This window comes from Sebastes umbrosus, chromosome 21 (genome assembly GCF_015220745.1).
Source record: "Sebastes umbrosus isolate fSebUmb1 chromosome 21, fSebUmb1.pri, whole genome shotgun sequence".
Classification (NCBI taxonomy): Eukaryota; Metazoa; Chordata; class Actinopteri; order Perciformes; family Sebastidae; genus Sebastes; species Sebastes umbrosus.
The window spans coordinates 16416523-16437564 of record NC_051289.1 but is presented as its reverse complement, the minus strand read 5'-3'; the positions used below and the strand labels follow the sequence as shown (position 1 = coordinate 16437564).

At 41.5% G+C, this 21042-nt stretch overlaps 1 protein-coding gene across 1 annotated transcript in view; it reads right to left on the bottom strand.

The window, feature by feature from the left end:
- The window catches only part of ofcc1 (orofacial cleft 1 candidate 1), an 88875-nt gene that overhangs the window by 53650 nt on the left and 14183 nt on the right, over positions 1-21042 (bottom strand). The window contains exons 8-14 of the mRNA XM_037757599.1: positions 19642-19728; positions 18649-18719; positions 17291-17414; positions 11210-11452; positions 6535-6683; positions 5501-5615; positions 4410-4719 (exon numbers count right to left, since the gene is read on the bottom strand). Of these exons, the coding sequence (XP_037613527.1) occupies positions 4410-4719; positions 5501-5615; positions 6535-6683; positions 11210-11452; positions 17291-17414; positions 18649-18719; positions 19642-19728 (1099 nt within the window). The remainder of the gene's footprint in view (positions 1-4409; positions 4720-5500; positions 5616-6534; positions 6684-11209; positions 11453-17290; positions 17415-18648; positions 18720-19641; positions 19729-21042) is intronic.

The window sequence follows — 21042 nt, the reverse complement described above, 5'->3', positions numbered from 1 at the left end:
CTCTCTTGCTCGCACACAAAAAAAACAGGCCGAGGAAAGAGAAGCGCCGCAGGGCCGTAACACTGTTGAGACCCCATCGCTGTGTTACCGGTGAGATGCAACCGGGCTGGGATGGCGGTTCTCGCTCACCTAGGCCCCTAATTGCCTGATGACTGGTCCAAAGTTACAGAGGGATCGAAGGTCAGTGACTCACGGATTACCCCTGAGTCCATGTCCGGATCTCGTGTTGTGGTTGCTATGATACGGCGAGGATTCGGTGTCGCTTCACAGAAGAGTTTATTTTCTTGTAATCCGTTGCATTTAAATGACAATAACAGACACTCAGTGCATACTAATGTGCACAAATATAAGACGTTTTCACTCTCACTGGTGAAGCCTCCTTGAAAGTCAAATTTGTCTTTATCATGTTCACATAGGCGGTCTTTGTCTTATCGCACAAAAACTGGGACTTTTCAGCGCGACACTGTCACCTTTGGGTGTATTTGTCCCACATGCTCTTTACTGTATTTGCGCCCCCCACCACCATGCAATCCTTTAGGCTTGTTTACCACACCCACTGCGAGGGTTTTACACGTGTATCTCTGCAAACAGCCTTCAAAAGGTTGAATCCGGACATTGTTGAATTAATCGGCGGGGATGCAGAGTGCGACTGATTGAGACGGTATGATGTAACATTGTGGTTTTTAGACTCTATGATGACTGGGACCGGGCCTGGAGGGGGAGCACATCCTGAAAGTGCAGGGCAGCGCTCCAAAGAAGACATTAGATGTGGAATCCTCGAAATCACCATCGGTGCTCAAGGGGATGGATGTTACGATGCATTTGTAAAAAAAAAAAAAAAAATAACAAAAAAGGCAGAAAAATGAAGCAGCAATACAGTTACTGTGCTCGTAGTGATCCACTAAAGGCGATCATGAAACAAGAGGCTAATCTAATTAGTCGTTTGGGTTCAAACAAACCCAATGTAACTGGATCATTCAGTTAATGTGAAAGGTCACTTAACCCAGTGCGCCTCTAGCTAATCTCTACGTTAAAACACCAAATATTATGCTTGGACGAGTCAACTGAGGTAAATCAGGATAATTAATGGCACGTTAATCTGATATACACAAAAATATCAATGCACACACTAAAAGCACTAAAGTCATCTTCCAAATTTTTCGATCAAAACTTGTCAGTTACTATCTTGGATTGGGATGTCAGGTTTTGTTCTGTAATAGACACCTCACCGCACACTGTGATTTTTCTACAGGGATTAATTAACTTAAGGCCTCAGGAATACAAACTTCCAGTCTCGCTGTCAAGCTCTGCCGTGTGTGTACGTTATCGCAATGACAAGAGGTCTCCGTATACTTGTCCTGATTCTGAGACAAACGGGTAATGAGGAAAAATCCTGCCGTCACACGCGCGCGCAGAGAAAGCGATCTCCACGCAGCACACATCAGAAACAGAGAGGCATGAAATGGGAAGGAAACGTCTGAAACCCCCAGACTTGACGGAGGACCGAGGAAGGGGATAATTTGTTCTTCTTCTCCTCGCTGAATTGGATTTACATTTTTTTTTTTTTTTTTTTTTTGGCTAGGTTAAAGTTGTCCGTCCGATCGCTCCCTTCAACCTTGACGTAATCTCCCCCATCTGAATGCCATAATTCGCTCCAGAGGTAATGCAAAATGAACAGATCTGTATGCAAATGAGGCGCAGACGTCAGGTCGGCTTAGGGAACGGCGTGGATGAGGTGTTGTGCGGGACACCTTTTGATCCGTTGTTTCACTTACGGATCGGGTTCACTTCCCAAGCAACCTCCTCACCTGGCTGTGAGAATGTGTGTGTGTGCTGAAGTCCGAGTCTGTGTGTGAGCCAGAGTATGCGGCCGTGTGTGTTGAAGAGACTCGGTACCTTTTGCCTTATGTGGCAGAACATAAATCTCCCATAGTGAGTGCCTCCCACCCTCCCTCTCTCCCTCTCTGGAAAGGCAGTCAGTTCGTTGGGGACACTTCCCTTGTGGGCGTTAGGATCTCTGTGGGGGGTCACAGGTCAGTCGGCGGAGGAAGCGACAAGCTGTGAAATGTAAAAGACCAATTTCTTCCACATGTTTCAGTGCTGGGAGAACACTGCCAAGCTGTCAGCCGGCATCACGTTTAAAATGGGCCAGGGTGCTACCCAGCAGACCTGTCACAACTCATTTGTAATTAAAAAGCCTGTGTGATGTTTAAAGCAGAGCACCCCAGAAACTTTTGAGGACTGTTAAATAAAGATGAGCTGTGCGTGCAAAAAAAAAAAAAGAAAGGAAAAAAAAGGGGGGATGTATTAATAACAAAGAAGCTAGCCAGTCGCCTTTGTAGTAGATCAATACCAAATGAGCCTGGATTTGATTCCTGGCAAAGGCCAGAATGTTGGATTACTTAGGTGGGAAACAAGAATAGTTTTTGAAAATGTGGGAGTGGATTCTCATTACTATTAACAGAAGTCATTAGCCGCCTCTAGATGTGGTTAAAATTGCGGTATGACCTCGCCTGGACCACCAGATGAGCCCAAACCACATCGGAACAGCTTATCAGTGTATGTGAAGGACACACTTGTAACAATAGAGTGGTGCAGGGATGACGTATATTTGTAGACCAACTAGGAAGTAAGCATCGCCCTGATATCTTACTCTTTTTGTTCAGCAAGATAATCTCCATAAATAAACACCACTTTTATGATTTTTGAAGCGTGAATGCGATCACCAGAAGTAAAGAACTAACGTTAGGCTACAAACGAACTACACCACAGTCGCATGAGCGCGAGAATACACAAAGAGGCTGTGAAGGCAGACAAGTCGGGGTGATGACGTTTAGTAGTCTCATTTAGCCACTTGTTAGCACCCGTTTTCTTTAAGACACGTAAAAGATTCAAAATTCACAGGTGGGATATTTACTGATGTATTTGATATCGTAGAACAAAAGGTTAAAATCTCTTAAACTTGTGTTAACCACAGACCTTTTTTCAGGCATCTAACTAAAAACTCATTCAAAAAACTCATCGACTGCGAGTCGAGAGAACTGTAAGTGCTAAAATGCTAACTCTTTTCTGGGTTTTAGGACTCATTCCTGCACCACTCTATTCAGGATCATATAGGAGCGTATCCCAGCATGCACTGAAAGAAAAGCAAAGTAGCACCAGTCCATCACAGAACTAAAAACATGGAAACATAATCATATTCACACCTGGGAATGTGAGTCTCAAATCAACCTGACCTGCATATCTGCCGGACTGTAAGAGGAAACGAGAGCACCCGGAGGAAAATAGCACAAATGCGGGAGGGAACATGCGAGCTCCACACAGAAAGACTAACCACTGAGCCACTAGGCAGTCGCTGCAATAGTTCATCTGCTATCTAAAATCATTTCATTCTGTGTCTTCGTGCCTCTGGAAAAATTTGGTGCAAAATGACGGTAACCAGATTACATGTTGTGTATTCCAGTCGATAATGGGACAGATAAAAACTTCCAAGACGGTAATCAGAAATGTGTGATGGATGGATCTCAGTCAAATGGCAGAAACAGAACAAAAGTGCTCTATTTGAAATTCTAACTAAAAAAAAATGTATGTTTCTCGAATGTATCACATGCTGTCTGTCTAACACGTGCAAAGTGCACAAGGCACAAAGGTACTTTTTTCTGCATGATCAAATTAAAAAAGTAGCGTGTTAACACCTATGTATATGTAATGATAAAGTAATACAACAGTTTGTGTTTGCCAGGTCATAATGCTTTGTTGAGTTTAGACACTAAATAGCACTTCACTATGTAAACATAAGACTCAGAGACTGCCAATATTTCTCAAATGTACTGTTTGAACATCTAACTGCCAAGAAAAGTTTAGTTGAGTTTAAAAATGAGTTTTTTTTAATAGCTTGGTAACAGTATTATAAGTATCTAGAAGTTATATGTGGCACCTAATATTGGATCATTGTTTTGTTTTTTTCAGTACAATGAAATAAAAGAAAAGAAAAATGAGAAAATCTAAATCTAATGATGCTGTCATTTTATTACTTTAATAATACTTCCCATGCCAATGTGCCGAGGAGGGTTTTGTTTACTTATTTAAGTTGGTGGTTGTGTAATCAAAATGCTTTATCTGGGTGTGTTACAAGCCTATCAGTGTTTATCCTTAACTAACACTAATGCTACAGTGTATCTGTTGGAAGTTTTGCATAATATATCTAACTAAAATAACATCCGTTTGTTTGATTTAATTTCCATCTATCAAACTTGGCCTACTGTCTCTACCCAACCCTACCCTCGAGCACTTTCACCTCAGTGCCGTGAGTGAGGCCTGCCACTCTTCTCATCCCAGTGCTTGTGACATTAGGGTGACATTTTCTCCCCACTGTGGCATAGTCGGGGGTTTTAACGTCGGACCCCTACCTGGCAGAGATGAGGAAGAGCACGCGGAATAAGCTGACAGGTGGAGAGGAGACCCCCGGTGAGAATGCACTGCAGCGGGCTCTCCTGCCCTGCTGCTGGGGCCCGCGTGCGGCTGCTGTTGGGGGTAAAACTGGGACTGGGGATGACTGGGCTGAGGACGGAGCTGGATCTGCGATGGAGGCTGGGGCTGGAGAGGCAGTTGGCCTCGTGGTTGGTCATGATGGACCTCAGGTTGAGGGTTATTCAGGGGTATTGATAGGGTGATGCAGCGCTCTGGTCCCCCAGATGTTCCAGAAGGGAGCCTCTTCACCTGAAACACCACAAACAAAGAGGGAGGCGTCTGTCCGTGTGTTTTTGAGGTCTACATATGGGTTCAGTGAACATTAATATAACCTCGTCATGTTAATGTCATCAGCAGTTATGTTCATATCATTCCATTGCATCACCATTGTTTGGGAAAACAGCATGTGTGTGTAATTACCCTACAGGTGTTAGTGATCAAACTGCAGACATAGCCAACTATTAGTATATGTCATGGTGTGCCATAATGGCAGAAAATAATTCAATTAAGACCATAATTGTGACTAATATGAATATTGCACATCCTATTGTGCTGTACGGCCACAGAGAAGTACAAAAACATGGCTATTTACATCCCTCGGAAGTCAAAGCAGTAATGATAATGCGGTAATACGAACAACATGTCACAGTCGAAGGGACAAATGCAGAGACAAACCTAAGACAGAGAGCTTTGTTCTGGCTTTTAATTCAATTAAGATGTTTACTAATCTAATCAATGCATCAGCTCAAATGCATCCGGAATTGCTGGGCAAAGATGTGGTTCTTGTTTGCTCTCTGGGGCCAATTTCCAATTGCTTTTATCATAGAAAATCCAAAAATCCAAACCCCCATCTACACAGATCCACCATCCTGCCTCCCAAATAATAGGGGAGGGTCTGAGTGAGGGAAAACACACACAAGAGTATAACATAATTCATACCTGCATACTTATGAATATAACATGAATAGATAAGAAACTTCAAAAGAAACATGCATGCACATGTTTCCTCATCGCACACACACACACACACCTGAAAGTACAGGTTGCACAGCCAGTGGTCTAGATCAGAGGAGATGACGGCTTCAATCTTTTTAAACTGGTCCAGTTGTGTGTTCGGCTCCCCCCTGAGCAGAGGGGTTTTGAACCTAGGTCAATGACACATAACCGGTAATGGTCACTGTACAACCAGATGTACGATGGGCAAACTTTTTTCAAACTTAAAGGGTGAGTCCATCTGTGTTCTGTTCCTTTTTTTTTTTCAAATGAAAACTTTCTTTAAATTTGGGGCTGTCAAAGTTAACGCGATAATAACGCAAATTCCTTTTGAAGCCACTCATTTTTTTAACGCATTAATGCAACTTGCGATTTTTAGGCTCAGATTTATAGCTAGATTATGAAACTACAAAACCTAAGGAATCCATTGGTACAAACCATGTCATACTAGTTTGTCGTGAAGGTGGCTAACTAACGCTCCAAACTTGCGCTAAATTTTGGCAAGGAAAAATTAGCATGGCCGTTTCCAAAGGGATTCCTTGACTTAAAAATGGGTTCTAGGGTTACCCACGAGCAAGTCATAGTCAAGTCAGCACACTGACACACTGATAGCTGTTGTTGCCTGTTGGGCTAGAGTTTGCTATATTATGATATATGATGATTTGAGCATATTCTTTATGCTAAATAAATGCAGTACCTGTGAGGGTTTCTGGATCATTGTCATTGTTTTGTGTTGTTAATTGATTTCCAATAATAAATATATACATACATCTGCATGAAGCAAGCATATTTGCCCACTTCCATGTTGATAAAAGTATCAAAGGCTTGACAAATCTCCCTTTAAGGTACATTTTGAACAGATAAAAAATATACAATTAATTTGCGATTAATCATGGACAATCATGTGATTAATCACAATTAAACATTTTAATCGATTGACAGCCCTAATATATAGTATATATATATATATACAGTATATACAGTATATATACAGTATAAATACAGTATATACAGTTCAAAATACAAACTCCTTGAGGTCCAATAGCTAACTTTGGTCTGCCATTAACGCACCTGCCCTGGACAAGCCCCAGGCTCGGTCCGCAAACAGGAAATGCCCCCCAAGCCAGCACAGAGCTGATGTGGCTGCTGTCTCCCGGTAGTGCAATCAGTTGAAACACCAGGACCATGGAGGGGACGACCTGACAGGCTGCAGGTAAGATCTGCAGACACAGATGAAGGCACAAAGTCACTCACAACTCCACCCAGGTGAACGCACAAGCCCACAGGCGCACACACATAACTTATGCACACATATGCAGACACATCGACACGGCATATACAGTACAATACTGCAGCAGGGAGCACGCATAGACTTGCTCGCAACCAGGAGACCAATGACAAACAGACACACAGAGGGTAACAAACAGGACAGGAGCCCTGAGGGGGGTACTTAATCTACATCCTAGACTCGAATCCTCTTTTAACTTATTTGCGGGTTCTTTAGTAGAGCCATCTTAACTGCCATTCTCACCCGTCCAACTGAGCAAATTGCCTAAAAGGAGATGTTGGAATGATAAAGACTGTCGGCATCAAACGCAGGGTGGAGGAGAAGTTGAGATTGCCGTTGTAGTCCATGAGATGACAGTTACTGAATTTCCGGCGCAGCGAGGCCGTCATCAATCAAACTGATGATATTAAGGGTATCTCGCGTGAAGCGAAAAGTGTTAGCGGTTAGCAGTCGATGGCAAACATTCTTATTTACCCAGAGAACGGTGGGTTTGCTTAAAAAATGAACTGACAGTGAGGTGTGTGCCACTTCATCCATCACTGGGTGGAAATATTTTAGCCCTTTATTAGTTGTAATGGAAAACGCAGGGGACTTGTTTTAACACATAAATCATGTGTATCCCTCCCACCCCCCTCCTGATAATCTGCTTTTGGTATGCACCTGTGAAATGATGGGTAGTAGTGTCTGACTCAGGACACAAATTTATGGCATAATATCACGGATTATGGATATTGAGGATATTTCATATTATTCATTTGCTGTAAGAAATATGACCTGCATAAATAATAATTTGTGTGCGAGTGGATATGTGTGAAGCAGACATGTTTGCATATGTGTGTGTGTGTGTGTGTGTGTGGGAAGTGTTGCTGTGAGGTTTGTGAGACTGGATGATGTGCTTCAGAGGTTTTCTCACTTCCTGTGTTTGCTGGAGGAGCTGCTTAAACCATTAGAAGTATCCGGTTTAATTCAAAACAGACACATTTTTAAAAAAAAAGAGTGCATGTGTCCAAAAAAGGGAGATTATCATTGTGCAAGATGACTGAGTTCTTTGTCAAATGATTAAACCTCCTTCCTCAATGACCACAACATGGAACAAAAGATTTTTTTTAAAAAAAAGGAAAAAAACAAGAGCAAATTCATAGATCTCCATATACATTTCACATCTTTGTTTCCTCTTTTCTACCTCATTCCTTCTTCTTCCCCCTTTAAAGTGGGGGTAGGCAGTATATTTTTGGCATCATTGGGCAAAAATTCCATGATAACCTTTCAGCATATTGTAATTCAAGTGTTCTCAGAGATAACTAGACTTCTGCACCTCCTCATGGCTCTGTTTTCAGGCTTTAAAAAATCTACCCGTGACGGAAGGCTTCCGTCAATCACAGGTCATTTCAGAGAGAGAGCGTTCCTATTGAGCGTTCCTATTGGCTGTGCTCCGGTTGGTGGGCAGTGCTTGGTATTTCCTCAACTGTTTTCAACAAAGCTACCGGGTCACAAACGTTCTCATTTTACAGCTACACAGTACACTACAAGATGTTTCTGAAAACATTTCAGGCAAGAATAGGCATTACAGTAACAGAATATTGATTCATATTTGATCAGCGCTGCCTAGTTTGACCGTTTGATCAGAGTTTGTTGATTGACAGCCGGCTCATAGATGGCAGGCTCTGATTAGTTGTTTTCCCCCGGTCTGTGGACAACGGAGGACACAGAGGCAGATGATTTTTTTTTTCAGATTACCTGTCTCATGCACTACTGTCAGGATATAGTGACCGTTTTAGAATTTTTTTTTTTTTTTTTTTTTTTATCATATCATATTTGCTCCAATTCTTCCCACTGCAGCTTTAATATTAAAATGTGGAATCTTATGCATCTTCCCATTCGGTGTAAAAACTGCACAAAGACCGTGGGCCCGACTCTTCTCATGTGCTCTCACTTGCCAGCATATCCAAGACATCTCCAACTGCACTGTTTCTTTCTAAATCCAAACCCAGACGCACAAAGCTAAGGGTGAATGAAAAAAAAAAAAGAGAGAGAGGGAGGAAAGGAAAATAAGCTCCTGGCTTCCTCTTACCATCACTAATTCCTCATTTCCTCTTAGAAGGCACTGCAAGCACTCCTGAAATCGCACGCTACAGTGTGGGCAACAGGAGAGAGACAGAGAGAGAGAAAACATCCAGGCCAATCCAGATAGTGGTGGAATCAGATTTGTCTGAGACTATCAATGAGGACGACAACAACAGGTTTGTCTATAAAGCTCAGCCGAGGGTTTGGGGAGGAGAGGAGGGAAGGAAGAGTGACATGAGGCATTTACCACGCCATACTTAAACCTTTTTTACCTCTGAATCAGATCCCAGGTCCGCATTCAGTTTATGCCAGCTTTTACCCCGTCCTTTATGTCTGATGGGAGCCGGAGACAATATTATCAGGATGCTCTAGCTCAGTGAATACGCCCACCAGCACATTGGCAATGTCCACATGTGCTAAATGCTCCAGCTAAGGCCTTTAGAGTTGAACAGTGAAGAAGCCCTTTTCTGTACAAAACTCTATGGAATCAGGAGGGACACTGGATTTAGTGGCTTCTGTTTTAAGGTTTCTCTTGTGAGTCGTGCACACATCATCAATGAATAAACATAAACAGAGATTTCTAATCCACTGGTCAATATCGACCATCCAAAAGCAGTATGTAGGTTTTAAAGATTAGCACAGCCTCTATAGAGGATGTTTTCCCTCATATCAAGAGGTTTAGGGAAGTGGTTGTGAGATGTGCATACATTTAAAAATCTGCCGTGTTGTTTCATCAAAAGGACCAAATGTGAAAAACATGTTTGACTATACATTGGAGATGGAGGTTGAGATTTTTTAATAGTAATTTTAAGTCAATTCTGCCTAACTTTTCGATTCCTTTTTTTATCCAGCTCAACTGTGTCACAGATGCTCAAAGACGTGCAAGAAAAGAAGCTAAATTTTTCACTGCGTTTGTACATTTTCATTCCAATAAAACATTACTTCCTTATATAAATGAATAATTGATCTCGGGGTTTGATTTACATGCATGGATTAAATGTCATGTTTGAGAAGTTGTTGTTTTATTCATATGGAGATCCCCGGAGAAAAACCCAGAGGCTGCGTGTGGCATATTTTCATATGCCGTCTTTTACAGCAATATAACTTCTCATAACCCCTTTCAATCTCCACCGCAACTGATGAAACCAAGGGAAACAGAAAGAGGAATTTGGAAATACTGTGGCAAATACAAAAACTAAAGACACGCAGTGTGTGTGTGTGGTGGGTTCTGTCATATTAGCAAAGCATGTTTTATTGCTTTTATCCAAGGGGACTGGTTGTTTTTAAGATTGCGTTTTTACTAAGAAAATTCTATTGAATTTCACATCAAAGGCTTCGTCCATGTCATTTGAAGTGTTTTAATTCAGGTTCCCTTAATGTCAAAATTGCTTTCGGATAAGAGATGTTTTATATTTATTCAAATATTTTTCGCTGGAAAATAAAAGAAATATTCAAAGCGGCTTCACAAAGCATCACATGAATAAAGGGGTTCTTATTAAATCAAATTGCACAGATCACAAATCACAACCGGATTCTGTCCTTGTTGTTCCTTGTTGAATAAAAACACATTAGTGTCAATAGAGAGGAAAGCAACATGCAGACCTCTGTGTTTTGCAATAGCCAGTGTTCTCTTTCAATTCTTCAACCTTATTTGCGAATGGCGTTCATGAACTGTTTATTTGTTTAGACTCATCCCATTTATTTTTTACCACACTCCAACATTTAGGCTGCGTCCAAAATCGCATACTATGCACTACATACCCAATATGTGTACACTCAACTTACTTTTGCGTGAATTAACAGTGGCATGTACCTTTTTGGATGCACCGAGCAGTAATTTACATCGTCACTTCCAGAAAGCCTTCTTGCCGGTTGGAGACGTGTAACCATGGTAACCCGTGCCAAACTCATGTGACCAAAATGACGATTTGTGAGAATTAAAGTCTGAATTAACTGAAATATACATTATGCCTAGCGAAGGGAAATCGTATACTTTCCGTCAACGTCTCTCTTACGAACGTTGTCGTCACTACCCGCATTGCATTGTGGGATATGTATGCCACCGTAGTGTCCAGCATTGCATACAACAAAATTTCCCCAGAAATAGTATGCAATTCGCCTACTATTGGTTTCATACTAAGGTTTAGGACATACTAAAAACTCTCACATAGTGTTTTAGCGTACTAAATAGCATGTTAGTATGGAATTTCAGCTGTAACTTTAAACAAAGCTAAAAACAAACTGAAGTCATGACTCATGATTCATTTATCTTAAATTTTCAAGCAATCCATCTACATCTAATTAAATAGCATAGTATTTCTGATATCTGAACTGTTACGGTATCATCACCATTCATGTTTTAGTGTGTAAAATGTTCTGCTTTGGTCTCCTCACCATGAACAGGCTCTGGTTAAGGTGCAGGTCGGTGTCGCAGTAGCGGCCCCGATGTTCGATCGGCTCCGTGGACGCCGCCCATTGCCGCTGCTCTTTCTTACTGCACCAGGCCAGAGCTGGACCCCCTAGACGGCTGTGAAGGGCCACGCTGACAGTGTAGAGGCCCCTGGGTAGCTTGTCTCTGGTGGCTCTTAGGCAACACACACACACCTCCACAGGCTGGGGAGTCGTGCTCTGGTTCACCTACAATACACAAAGTGCAGGACATAAGATTAGATTGCAATATTTCATCAATTCCATGTTATTTCAAACACCAACTGATTTTATTAGGTTGACACATGTGTCATTTAACCCGAGTGACAGACACAAATGTCCAGATGATTAATAGTAGCTAACTAACGGTAACTGTGAACATAATGTACATGCTACACTTTACCTAAACCTAGTCAAACCTAAACCTAGTCAAACCAATTCTCAACATTTATTATATTTATTAACTTGTATGTCTTGGAAGTGCAGAAGTAAAACATTCATACCTCACAGAACAAACCGAGATTATGTATTGTCTCACACTACATCTAAATGGAAAAAGGATAATCTTCTTCTATTTAAGCCAATATTAGTAGCTTGACAGGACAATTAAGCGCTGAAAACCCTCACAATTACAGTAAGACCATATATATACTGTATATATATACTGTTCAATGCTGTCATGTCTGTTAGTTGTTGGATGTTGCAATCTATCACTAAACCATCAACCCATGCGTCACACACCTGTAGAGTAATTAGTCAACCTGCCTCTAAAACAAATAATTTTTTGACATTGTGCGTCTACCATATTGACCACTGCTGTCAACAGTTATGTTATCTAATCTAATCAACATCTGTAACTACTGTTTGGAGTGCTGCTACGTAAATAAAGTTTAGTTAGATGCTCATCACATCCCACGTTTTTCACTATGCCTCCTTAATCATACTTAACTGTATTTGAAACTAGCAGTCTCTCTGTACCTTATCAACTAAAAAACAATTTCCAAATCATTTTCTTTATCCTGTCTTGTGTTGTCTTTACTTCAGATTTTGAGGACAGACGTCCGGTTGATGAAGAATACTTGTAATTGCTGATATATATATATATATATATATTTGTAAGGTATAGAGTGGTGCAGGGATGGCATATTTTTGTAGGTCAACCTGGAAGTTAGCGTCACACTGGTTCCCTCAACAAAAGGCCAATGGGATTTTTTCATTGGATTTAGGATTATTGCAGAAAATAAACTCTGTGGCAAACAAACGTTTACGATACTTACAAGTTTTATTCAGCAAGATAATCTCCACAAATGGAGACACAAAAAAACAACACTTTTATGATTTTTGAAATGTATATGCAATCGGCAGAAGTTAAAAGCTAACGTTAGGCTGTCAACGAACTACACCACGGTCGCATGACTTCATGTCACTACCACTAAGCTAAAGGCCGACTTGTTCGGCGTGATGACGTTTGAGCAAACCCCTTTTTTAAGACACATAAAAGCTTCAAAATTCACAAGTGGGATATTTACCGATAGAATAATTTTTGCCGTAGAACAAAACGTTAAAATCTCTTAAGCTTGTGTTAACCACAGACCATATTTCAGGCATCTAACTAAAAACCCATTCAAAAAATCCATTGAATTCCAGACGAGGGAACCGGAAGTGCTAAAATGATAACTCATTTCCAGGATTTAGGACTCATTCCTGCAGCACTCAAGTTGCATACAAGTTGCATGTAATTTAGTATAGGAGTGAAGTGAGAAATATTGTGACCTTGCTGCATGCAGGCCGCGTCATGAAACAATGCAAGCAAAATTCGGATGCACATCTAGAGATGAGACAGCATTGCCACAGTGAAGGAAGACAGTTTTTCTGTCACTAACTTGGCTCTTGTCGTAGCATTGACGACCTCTAAATTATGTTTTTTATTTGACTTTTTGGGGTGTTTTTTTTAACTTCAGGTATGTTTTCTGAACAAAAAAGTGTTTTTGTCCAACTGCAGTCAAGCAAACATATATGTAAGACATGGCCAGTACAGCTGCAGGCTTCCATCTGATGATCTCCATTCAACCATTTAGGGGTTAAGTGCCTTGCTCAAGGGCACATCAGCATTCCTTGTTATCGAAGTGGAGAGTGATATTTATTTCCCCAGGCCACGCTGCCCATTCAGATGAAGGTTTCAAAACGCCAACCTTCTGGTAGCGAGCTCATCCCACTAACCTTCAGGCTATATCAGCCCACTTGTTGTTTATTTGCTTGTTTGTTTTGGTGACATGTGCCTCTTTTTTAGGGCTTAAGATGAGTAATAGGGTAAGCTGGTGAGACAGTTTAGTTTTTTTTAATGAAATATAATCGGAGAACAATATTAATACATATTCAGTCTTTTGTCCCCTATGGCATCTGTTGAACAGCACTGAATGAAAAGTCAATCTGGCTTAAACAGAGCCACTTGGTCTTTATCATCATTTCTATGTTTGAAACTTCAATAGCAATATTGGCTGGTCCGTTGATTGGCTGTTTGGACATTTTGTTCATCCATGTATTCACCCAGCACAGACCAAGATATCCCAAAGACTACTGGGCAGATTGCCATGAAAATGTATATGGACATTAATGTTCCCCAGAATACGAGTCCTTCTGATGACTCCTTCACTTTAATTCTACCGCTATCGTCAGACCAAAAGTTCCACTGGTGTACAACAAATATTAAAATCAAATCAGCAGATTGCTATCCTAACCAATCCTTTCCCTTCTTCTCCTATCCCACTCTATCGTCCTATCCTAACCTATCTGATCCAATCCAATCCTATCCTGCCCCACCCTATCTTGCTGTATCTCATCCTATACTGCCAAATCCTATCCTAACCCATTTTATCCCATCCTATCCTGTCCTATCCTATACCATCCTATTCTACACTGCCCAATCCTATCCCATTTTATCAAACCCTATCCCATCCTATGTTATCCTATCCCGATCAATCCTATCCTATCCCGCTCTATTCCACCAAATGCTATAGCTTATCCTATCTTATCCCGTTCTATCCCACAATATTATATCCTATCCTATCCTGTTCTATCCCACCATATCCTAGCTTATTCTATCCTATCCTGTTCTATCCCACAATATCCTATCCTATTCCGTTCTATCCCACTATATCCTATCCTATCCCATCCTATCCTATCCTCTCCTATCCCAATCTATCCCATCCTATCCTATCCCAATCTATCCCGTTCTATCCCATGCTATCCTATCTTCTCCTATCCCATTCTATCCTATCCCAATCTATCCCATCCTATCCTATCCCAATCCATCCCGTTCTATCCCATGCAATCTTATCCTCTCCTATCCCGTTCTATCCCATCCTATCCTATCCCAATCTATCCCATCCTATCCCATCCTATCCTATCCTCTCCTATCCCGTTCTATCCCATCCTATCCTATCCCGCTCTATTCCACCAAATGCTAGCTTATCCTATCCTATCCTGTTCTATCCCACAATATTCTATCCTATCTTATCCCGTTCTATCCCACCATATCCTAGCTTATTCTATCCTATCCCGTTCTATCCCACCATATCCTAGCTTATTCTATCCTATCCCGTTCTATCCCACTATATCCTATCCTATCCTCTCCTGTCCCGTTCTATCCCATCCTATCCTATCCCAATCTATCCCATCCTATCCTATTCCATCCTGTTCTATCCTATCCTATCCTATCCATCTCTTCCTTTCTTAAGTGCAGGCATTTATTTTCTCTCTGATTATCCAAGTTGCATCTCTTAATGCCCACTTATTTTATGTACTCTAATTTACACCGTGTTGACCAACTCCCTAGGGCCAATTTTGAGTGTCTGGCAATTAAAGCCCTCATTTCCAATCGATGACATAATAGCACTCAGGGGCTATATGTGCTCACACACACACACACTCATACACTGACTGTATCCACTGTTTGTTTTACAGTATTACTGTGTGTTGTGTTGTCACCAAACAACCTGAGACTATTCCTATCCTTTTCACAGACGCACACATTCACCTAACGCCGGCTGGCGGTGCCCATCGCTCTGGCAGTCTGTGAGGGGGGAAGGTGTGTGCTGAGCCCTGCAATAATGCCCCTCAATCTCCCCACTGTGAGCATCTTTGCATACCAAAACAACAAAAACAATTTAGGCAGAAGTGAAATTAGTATAATTGGTGGCAAAGCGGTTTAGCCCACACATCTCCCATTTGGGAGGAGGTGATGGAGGCCTCCAAACCCCCACACTGGAAAGAGATGTATGCATGCAGACTGGAAAGGAAGAGGAGGAGGATGAGAAAGGAGAAAAAAGAAGCAAAGAAATTAAAAAAACAATAACATCGCACCGGTGTCCAATTTGCACTATGTATGTTTTGAAGAGGTATTGTCATTATCTGGCCCGCATGCTTTGCACAGGCGTCGTGAGAGACAGTCAAGACAGCAAGGCGAAGGTAAAAGGTGAAGTGAGCCAATTTTCCATATCAGAGGTGGTTTGTTTGCCCCAAGCCTGAGTTGTGCCTAAAGTGCCATAACATTACAGCACTCCTACAGATGAGATCAAAGGCTCCAGCGAGGGATCCTCCGTGGTTTTGCTGGCAAGCAGCCGTCCTTTCGCTGAAATATCTTTTCAGGGCTTTCCACACATTGACTGATCACACAAAATGCACTCTTAATAGAGACAGGAAATGCCACATACAAAAACTTCCTTTCTTTCTAAGTATGGGCTAATATTCAGAGATTAAGCTTTCTCGTTAATTATTTTCATTTTAATTAGTAAATCTTAATTAACAATGAACATTTACCCTTAAAATTTTTTGGCTTCGGAATGAAGGAGGGGGGTGAAGAAAGCAGAGAATAAATATGACAATCTTTTTGGGACCTCCGGGCAGGATTACTGATGCAGGCTGCCTTAGTTATTAAACACGTTCTAAATTAAATGCCTCCATGAATTTTGCACAGAAATATATTTTCATAGTTTTGCATGCCAAATGTGACATTTTATATTTCAGATTCATCTCGCTGCAGTAATTTTAGGGAAATGTCATATAAACAAAGATTTTGTCATTTACCAAAGGAAATTACTATGCGTGGCAGGTTTGGCCATTGCTTTCTCTCTCTCTCTCTTTCTCTCTTTTCCCTCTCCCTCTTTTGCCCCCTATTCTGCCTGTGCCGGTTGTTTCAAGTCAGCAAGCCATAAAAAATCTTTATCTCAGTGAAACACAGCAATTTGGGAGATAATCGAATGGTGACTGGGGGGCACAAACGCCAGTCTGAGGAATTATACCACAATCTCCCCTGCATTTACAACCTTCCTCAAAGCCAGTTGTCACCCTGGAAGGAAAGCCCCCGACTGAAGATTCATTACATCTTTAAGCCAGCACGGTGGCATGGCAGCCTCATCCCCAGATGCAACACAACAGCACACTCCTCCCACAGCTGGTGATGCTACCGCTAAAGCTGCAGCTTCCTTCTCTCTTTCCCACTTGGTTTCTCTGTTCTCTCCTCTCCCTCTGTTCCCCTTTTTTCATCTCCAAAGACTCCTTTTTCCTCCTACTTAGATTCCTAAAACCACAGACACCATCCACACAAAGCGGGGAAAAAAAAAAAAAAATCTTTATATACTGTATAAAAATAATGTGGCTGAATAGTTAGCATCCTGTATAGGGAAGCCTTTTTCGCTCAGTGCTCGCATGTGAATGTGCCATTGTGTGGGCATGTGCACATACAGTACCCATTAGTGCCATGAAAGGAGTGAGGGAATTTGAGAAACTAGAAAATGCGGGATATTATTTCCCCCATTCTCTAACCGCTCCCATTCATCACAGGATTTCACATAATTACATCATTGGAGTGTTTTTGAACAAACAACCCTGCATTTATTTTAAGATTCGTAAACACTTTGGGATCAATATCTCCTCCTGAGAAACAAGCCTCTCAGAGATTAAAAAAGGGATGTCACTTCCTGTTTGTGTGCTTTCTTTTTTTTCTTCCAACGAATGTGTTCACAGTCGGAGCGGGCTAACGGACCTTACCTGCCACAGGGGCCGTGACGCCAGAGAGGAGGATTCTGGGAGCTCTGTCATCGGGCCGTATTTGGCCATCGCTTCCTCTTGGCCTTCCCCCAGCGCTCTGAGTGACGGGCTTTCAATAGTTCTGCTGCTACATGCACAAAAACACACGTATACAACACACACACAAATACATGAAGCTAACCCTGTTAACAGCCACCTGCATTTTGGACTCTCTGTTGTTCCACTCTGTAGCCAACAGCAGCTCAATCTAATAACACCACAACAAAACACTTTCCACTGGGTCCCTCTCTCTCTTTCTTTCTCTCTCTCTCTCTCTCGCTGCCTTTCTCGGCCTTTCAATCTTATCAGTGGTAATGTAATAAGCGGTTGCTTCGCTCTGTCTCCTCGCCACCTCTCTTAATTCCTCAAAATAAAGCAATATCACAGGGGCCCTGGCCTGCCTGTGACTGGGGATAAGATGCTTGTAAAAGGAAGGATAATTCAGCAAATAAATGCTCGGCATCAAAGGCAGGCACTGGGTCTTTTTCTCTCCTTTCTCTCCCTCTCTCTCCCTTCCTCACTGTTCGCCTATCAAAAGTATTACATGTGCTTTCATCAGTTCACAACAAGGCACAATGTGCTTCCTAATGCAATTACTCGACCTCCATTAAATCAGAAACAGTGGAAACAAATGAATTACACATTTGTTACAAAAACCACAAGTCAGCTCCGCGTCTCTCCTCTTTATTTTTTTATTTTTTTCCCTTTCATAGGCGTAGGGAGAGAAAAAAGTGAAATCATTTCTCATTAAATTTCAGGCAGATGTAGCCCTAGGTGATGCATAGAAAGTCTCCCATGTCTAATAGCCACCCACCATTGATATCAGAAGGAATTTACAGGGTTCAAGGCTGTCGAGAGGAGGTCATCTTCGCTAAACTCCGAACCACATTCATCTGACAGGGCTGGTGTCCGACTACCACCCACCCATAAAGCAAACCAAAAAGAAACTGATGTGTACAGTAGCGTCTTGATTTTATCATGTCAACCAGCATGCTAGTCCATAATTGCTAAAAACTTAAACATGCTAAGCTGATTGCCCGCGGGGGCTCTCGCCACGAGATCTGATATGTGATCTCCGACTAGAGTGGACGGACCAGGAATTGATGCCCCTCCGAGCCCGATGACATGGACAGATTCCTGCGCCCTCGAGCCGTGCTACCCACAATGCAATGCCCGTCGACAGGAGAAGCCATGCAGAGGACATATTATATATATACATATTACATTTCTTCTCGGACGTCAGTGGGAATACAAATGCTTTTCGCACAATTAATGATTACAGTCATGTGACATCAATTGTACATATGCGCTGGACTTACCACTGGAGCAGCGTGTTCAGCCTGGGTTGTGGTGCTTCTCTCGCTGCCTCGTCTCTTTGTGAATGAGGCTCCTTTGAAATATTAAAGTGGATATGTTAACAAACACTGTTAATGTGTTAATCGTCATTAGCGTTATCAGCTAATTGACAATTTCATTTAAAATACATGACTCTAAATTAGGATGTAAGATATTATTCATTTCTGTGACTAACTATAATGAGATATCTTTAAAGATGAGCGCTTAAAGCTGCAGTAGGCAGAATATTTTTGGCATCATTGGGCAATAATTCTGTAATAACCTTTCAGGATATTGTAATTCAAGTGTTCTGAGAGATAAATAGACTTCTGCACCTCCTCATGGCTCTGTTTTCAGGATTTAAAAAATCTTTGGCTTTGGCCAATCACAGGTCATTTTAGAGAGAGCGTTCCTATTGGCTGTGCTCCGGCTGATGGGCGGTGCTTGGTATTTCCGCAACAGATCTCAACATTGCTGCCGGGTCACAAACGTTCTCATTTTACAGATAAACAGTACACTACAAGATGTTTCTGAAAACATTTCAGGCGAGAAATACATGTAGGCATTACAGTAACACAATATTGATTCATATTTGATCAGCGCTGCCTAGTTTGACAGTTTGATCAGAGTTCGCGAGTGATTGACAGCTGCTCATAGCTCAGCTCAGCTCTGATTGGTTGTTTTCCTCTGGTCTGTGAAACTTTGCAGATACCATTAAGAGTACCGGAGGACACAGAGGCACATGATTTTTTTCAGATTACCCGTCTCATGCACTACTGTCAGGATATAGTGTGTTTTATAAAAATAACTTTTTTTAACCATATTTGCTTCATCTCTACCCACTGCAGCTTTAAGCATTAGAATTTAGCTATAAACAGCATACAGTGCCTAAGTTAATGTCCTGTGGGCTGCTATACCTCTAACTAAAAAAGCAACACATCCTTCATACAGCTTATATACAGTACACGAGCCTTTACCTTAACATTCCCAGCGAAGAAGGCCATTAGTCTTTCCTTTCTCTTTGCCCACTCACTCCTCTTCAGTGGTCCCTTCTGAGCCGCTTGCTGAAAATACGTGTAAATACACATGCACACTTTCTTTGGATGCCGCTTTATGAAAACAGTGCAGTGCGCCATAATGGCAGAATTAAGCACAAGGAGCAACTGTAATGCAATCTGCAGGCAATCGATACCGAGCCAGGCCCTAAAGACATGTAGCGTTTGATGAGTATTTCTGCCGGTTTTACATTCAGTCAGCACATTCACACTCCCCATTCAGACGCATTGACACTGCTAAGTGACAGCGTCTCGCCCTGTAGAGGCTTTGTGCGGCAGAATAGAGAACGAAGAAAAACACTATTATTTTTAAAATAGATGTGAAATCTCTGGTGGATAATGTGCTTTCAATGGGAGGTGGGTGTGGAAACAGTAGGAGAGCGCATACATATTATGGCAGAATAAGATAACACTGATCCCAATACTGATACAGTACACAGTAGATGCCACTGATTATCCAGTAAGGGAGGATGAGTCAACTGTTGCTGTGGCTTCACATTGTTGTACCGCTTTTTCCCCCAATTACGTTTACTTTCTATTCACATAATTTGATGCTCCTGCTCTCTTTTCAAGCGAGATTAGAACTAAAAATACAGTGGATAGAAGTTGTGCATTCTTAATGTTAATGTTTGTGTTTCTTTGCAATCTAGATTTGCCAACACAATGGAAACCCCGTGTTCTTGTATCCTCTCCCATTTCTTTTCTAACTGATGGAACACTTGTTTTGTAAAGGAGCTTCAGATCTTAATGCTAGTTCACAATATCCCTACTCCCCAGTTGAAAAAATAAAAAAGTAGTCACGCTCTATTTTTTTCCTGAAAAGACCATAAGACGGGTAAAGAAGCAAAGGGAATTCAGTTTCTGTCAGAAACAAATATGCATAATAATGCACAACAAAGTTCAAAGACGAGAACATAACTGTTCTCCACAAATAAGTTAATTGTGTGAGGATATCATACGTAGCGTAGATTATACAGCTGAAATCCAGGCACTCCTACTGAGCTGAGGATGAACGAGTTATCTAACCTTGAATGCATGTTCTACAAAAAGCTATTTCGCATGAGTGCATTCAGATTCATTGAAATGTAGAACTTTTATAAAAGGTAGCAGTGAGAGAAAAAAAAAAAAAAGATTGGGGACAAAAATCTGAGCAAATATGGAAGGAAAGAGAAAGAAAAATTAGTAAGCCGAGTATGTAACACACGCGTCCGTATACATATGTGAGCAGACAAAACAGCACGCACACATGCACACGCTCTATGTCCATTAGCCGAAGCCACTGATACACAGCATAATGGACGTGGCTGATGTGCTGGTGAATAT